The following is a 5,674-nucleotide window of genomic DNA, read 5'->3' as shown; positions in this document are numbered from 1 at the left end:
TTAATTGATTGTGGCCCTAATTTAATTATGTTATTAGGATTCTTCTTATTAATTTGGTTACTTAATTAATTCTTCTAATTAACTTGCTTGCATATTATAAAATTTTATCATTACTAAAAAAAAAAAAAATGGTATTTAGTATTTACTAGCTGGCTAGAGATTAATGTTCTTGGGATTTTGGTTTTGTTTTATTTTATTTTATTTTTTTAATTCACCACATGTTGCACGAAGGAACCCGAAAACTATAAAATATAAACTAAAGCTATTTTTATTATATATATAATTATTTATATTTATATATAATTATAATGAAAATGCAAAAAGAGATCCAATAACCAACAGTGGCACCAAGTTTTCATATGCCAAATACGGTGTGCAGCTTGCTTTAATTATTACAAACAGACACCGAAGCCTGGCACAGCTGCGTACGTTAGACGCGCCAACCATCGTTATATCATTTATTAAGGCTGTGTTTGGAAATAAGGATTTTATTTGAGAAGATTGAGAAGGTAAAGAAAATAAAAATAAATTTTTTCTCATTATATTTATATATTTTTCTCTAAATCGAAAATCAATTATGAATGTTTATGGGTTAAATAATAATATTTATGGAATATAATAAAATTTTATTATATTATCATTAATTTAGTTTAAGAGAAAATGATCAGTCATTCATGCATATACAGCTGTATTGACTGCGCACTGTCCAATTTTCTGACCACGTGGCTCAACCCAAAAAATAAAAAAAAGAAAAGCAAAAAAACAAAAAGAAGCACGTGACCCACGCACCTCTCTCTCTCTCTCTCTCTCTCTCTCTCTCTCTCTCTCTCTATTTTAAATTAAGTCCATTCATTTGCCCCTAAACACGTATAGCAGTTTACGCAAACATTTATAAGCTGAACTCCAAAGAACACACACACACGCACAGCCATAAAGGTAGAGCAGAGAGTTGAGAATAAGAAGTTGAGATACAGGATGAATCTCATCATCAACCATTCCATCTTCCTCAAGCTTTTCATCATCATACAATGCCTCTCCCTCCCTCTCCTCTGCCCTGCTCAACATTTTGATTTCTTCTACTTCGTCCAGCAGGTCTCTACATACCCATCTCCTTAAATTAATTCCATTTGCTTTATCGTCTTATTTTCACTTTTTAAACTCTCTCTCTCTCTCTCTCTAGAGGGATTCGAACCCCTCGGTTCGAATAACTCGTACAGCAAATTAGCAATCTATGTATATATATATATATATATATATGGACATGTATATATATGAGTTTGAGATTGAACAACAAAAGTGTTATATCCAAAACGAGAGATCATCCGTCTATCTCCAGCTGTGGAGATAAATCTTTTCCTCCTCAAACTCTCGATATCATGGGAGTTCTGTTCAATCTGATTTTTTATACACACACGCACACACACACACAGATATATATGTATGTATATTGTTGAATAGTTGATTGGAAAATGATGATCGAACACATGCATATGTGTGTATGTAAATGCAGTGGCCAGGATCGTACTGTGACACAAACCATGGTTGCTGTTATCCAGAGACGGGGAAGCCAGAAGCAAATTTTAGCATTCATGGGCTTTGGCCCAATTTCAACAACGGCTCCTATCCCCAAAATTGCAATCGCAACAGCCCTTTTACTCCCTCTACGGTATGCATATATACACACTTACGAGCAATGCTATTTATCACGGGTTCATATGACTGTCAATCTCTTTTTATCTCTTCTTCCCACATGAATCTGTAATATTTCTTTTCTCATGAATGCAGATATTTATTTGTATATGAGTCCTTTTTGTGGTCGCCCTATGAAGTCGTGAACAAAATTTTGACCTTTTGATTTACTTTCTTTTGTTGCTCATAAAAAAGTTATTTCTATTCTACTCAATGAGATGATGAATGCATTGGAAGCCCATGATTACAATAAGCATAACAGGCAAAGATTTTCAGTTGGGGCAAGCCCGGCCCAAGTTGTTTCTATGGGGGCAAATTTGGGCCCATTTGGGGAGCCCATTAAGCAGGCTATAGGGGGCTAAGGGGTCCAGTAATTCGTCCTCAACAGCCCAGCCACTACACAGTATACGCAGAGGACTGAAATGATTCTTTTGAATATTATATGCTGAAGTTAGAAATAAGATAACAAATATGAACTTTCCCTTGAGGTTTGGTAGATAAAGGGTCTGGTCTCCCTTAAAATTTTAAAAATTTCTTAAACTTTACTTAAGATTTTAGAAGTTTCATAAATCTCCCACGATATTTGATTATTGAAGCATTCGCACTCCTCAAAAAGTTTATCTCCTTACTAAATATAAGGGGAGATTTATGTTATTTTGACAAATTTTAAGAGAAGTTTGCAAAAAATTTGAAATCTTAAGAAAAATACTACAAATTTTTGAAACCTTAGGAGAGGTCCCTGTCCTTTTGTCAAACCTCAGGACAAGTAAGTATATTTTACCTAAGGCTGTTAGAAACTATTTGAATATCGATCCGAACCGCTTAGAAAACTTGGTTAACCAAAGGGTTTGGATTGGTTTTGGTTTGCAAAAACACTGAACCGAAAGTTTCAATTCGATTCGGTTTCTGAAGGTTCAGTTCAGGTAACCAAACCATGAACACCCCTACTTTTACTCTTGTAAATATAATTAAAATATGTCTTTGAAAATTGTTGTAGCTATTTAGTAGATAATATCTCAAATATATGCGTGTGTGTGTGTTTGAAACAGGATTTAAAAGATAATAAAAAATATGCCATGAAAAACATGGAATATTATATTGTGGACTTTACATTTTTTTATCTACTTGTGTGATGACATCAATTGGTCAATTATGACTTATACAATGTATATCATAGCTCACAGACTTGACAACAAGAATGCAAAAGAGTTGGCCAACACTGGCATGTCCAAGAAGCAATGGCACCAAGTTCTGGACCCATGAGTGGACCAAACATGGCACTTGCTCTGAGTCTGTCCTTGATCAGTATTCTTACTTCAAAGCAGCTCTTGACCTCAAACACAAAATAGATCTCCTTCGAATCCTTCTAAAAGCTGGTATGCATATATGTATCAAATATTTTTGCTTTTATTTATCAACCATTACATCTTCATCAACACCTCTTGGTGTTAAGTTATTCTATAGCAATGCTAAAAAAGATAATGCGAACCCAATCTCGATGTATTTTGACTAAACACATGATAGTGAAATTTAAAAACTTGGATAATTTTACATGAGTTTTACTCATGTGTGTGTGCTTGGGATACTAGTCGGGACATGAAACTCAAGATATATATCAAGTATTAACATATGGGTATTGCAGGAATTAGACCGAATGGGAGATTTTACAGGTTAAGAAGGATAATAGAAGCAATAAAGAGGGCAACAGGGTATGCTAGTGCGATAGAGTGCAATGTCGATCGTTCTCGTAACAATCAGCTCTTTCAAATTTACCTTTGTGTTGACACTTCTGGTTCAAACATCATTGAATGTCCAGTGCTGCCCAAGAGGAAATGTCCTTCTAAAATAGAATTCCCTTCTTTCTAGTAATACTTGAAGCTACAAACATGTATGGCATGGGTTGATTCGCCTTAAATTCCTACCTCTTCTTTTTTCTTTTGATATCACCAGGTGTCCTGGACTATCTTGTTTTAATACCAATGGGCTTAATTACTCTCTTAATTTTCTAGTGTATCACCTTTTGTAAGTGTTGATCAATCTATGTCACATTATCGATCTCTTGCTAGAGTATTATATATATATATATATATATATATATATATATATATATATGTATATTGAATAAAATCTTGTTCTCTCTTTTTTTTGGTAATTAAAGAGTAGAGTAAGACAAAATTTGAAGAGCTAAGAGTTCTTCAACATGATTCTCCCATTGTCCCCCAACTTGATCTTAAGGGAGGGAGGAAGTTTTGATCGTGAAATATATGGAGGGAGGTCTCCCTCTCTCCATAACTTAGGTTTGAATAATGAATGTGTGACTATCTTATAACTTCTATTATCCTAATTTGACCGTTGCCATTTGATTTCATAGTCTTTCTCAATTTGACTACGCGTATTATCTTAATAAAAGCAGGGAAGTTAAGATGCCAATGCTTGATCAAATTTTTTTATACTAATATTCAAACCTTAAAAAATGAACATTTATCTTCTTGGTCTATTGATTTTTTCTCAAAACACTTACAAAATTAAGAATTAAAAAACATTCCTTTTAATGGACAACAATCTTAGGATGTATTTTATCTTCTTTTATTATTTTTTTTTAAAAGCATCACCCAACATACCATCTAGCCCAAACTTATTTAACCCGTTATCTAAAAAGGTTGGCTTGGGTTGACCCTTTTTTCGTTTATTACCTAAATTCAAATTCATTTTAAATGTCCAAGTCATCCATTTAATAATGACCTATTTTGCTGGCTCTAAGTTTCTTCGAAGAAAAATTTAGTCATCATATTGAAGCTACTATTGTCATCCATATAACTTTCTCAAACTCTAACAACTTAATCTATTTAAAGCACTGAACTCCATGACATTTCACATCAATGTGCTTCATTCTCAAATGAAATGTGAGTATTTATTGAGATCAATGACACTCAAACATCACAGTGAAGTAAAAAATTCCTCTTCCTCTAAGTTGATAATCTCTTATAGAAAAAAATTTTAATAGTAGATGTTGGCTTTATAGGAAGTTAGCAGTCAACCCTGTTGCGAGGGATCATAGCAATGGGCCCCAGCTCGACAGTGCTTGGTGTGCCAGCCTGTCGGCACCCCTGCTTGGAATTGGTGCAGCCCCTCATGTTCACCCGACGCTTAGTGCGGGGCTCTGCGCTGCCGTTTAAAGGAAAAAGTTGCGCCCCTTCTACCACCAATCAGTTTTAGAAGAACCGATAGAGCTTGATCCTGACAAGTGGTATCAGAGTGAGGTCATGGGTTCGAGCGCTCCTAGGGTAGCTGCTGGGGGGGGTGATTGTTGGCTTTATGGGAAGTCAACAGTCAACCCTGTTGTGAGGGATCGTAGAAGTGGGCTGCAACTCGACAGTGCTTGGCATGCCAGCCTATCGGCACCCCTGCTTGGAATTGGTGCAGCCTCTCATGTCCACCCGATGCTTAGTGTAGGGCTCTACGCTGCTGTTTAAAGGAAAAAAGTTGCACCCATTTTACCACCAATTGGTTTTAGAAGAACCGGTAGCGCTTGATCCTAACAGTAGCAGTATTATATTTGTATATTAAACGCGTAACTCAGCCACCACACACTAGTAATAACATATTTCCTCTCACTGAACGTTGTCTCATTCTAGTGGCTTAATATTTTTCAAGAGATCCAACTAGGCGAGCGGATTAGGCTCGCGGGTAGAGGATTATTGACGCTGCCCTTATTGGAAGGGTAGGTATATTTTTGGTACCAGTGGTTTGGGGTAGATTTCAAGTTTTGGTGGGGTCACTGGGTATTTTGGTGATATATATGTATATGTATTTTGGGATTCACAGTTCCCTGGTATATAGAAGTTTGCAGTTTCTTGTATACCGCTGCTTAGGAATGTATGGTGTTTAGAGTTTTCTCAGTGCTTTTTGGGCCTGAGATGTTTTAGTATTATTACAGCAGATTGACTTTATAAAAAAAATGATATAAGTAGCAGGGCGTTACATG

General features: G+C 35.6%; 1 protein-coding gene across 1 annotated transcript; it reads left to right on the top strand.

Moving 5' to 3' along the window:
* Positions 1-861: 861 nt before the first annotated feature.
* On the top strand, positions 862-3,746 carry LOC131145055 (extracellular ribonuclease LE-like). The gene is made up of 4 exons (XM_058094095.1): positions 862-1,092; positions 1,511-1,666; positions 2,867-3,065; positions 3,332-3,746. The coding sequence occupies exons 1-4, from the start codon at positions 976-978 to the stop codon at positions 3,553-3,555; spliced, it is 696 nt and encodes a 231-aa protein (XP_057950078.1). The 5' UTR covers positions 862-975; the 3' UTR covers positions 3,556-3,746.
* The last annotated feature ends 1,928 nt before the right edge of the window (positions 3,747-5,674 follow it).

This window comes from Malania oleifera, chromosome 12 (assembly GCF_029873635.1).
Source record: "Malania oleifera isolate guangnan ecotype guangnan chromosome 12, ASM2987363v1, whole genome shotgun sequence".
Classification (NCBI taxonomy): domain Eukaryota; kingdom Viridiplantae; phylum Streptophyta; class Magnoliopsida; order Santalales; family Ximeniaceae; genus Malania; species Malania oleifera.
The sequence above is the reverse complement of the archived record's forward strand: the minus strand, read 5'-3'. Positions and strand labels throughout refer to the sequence as shown.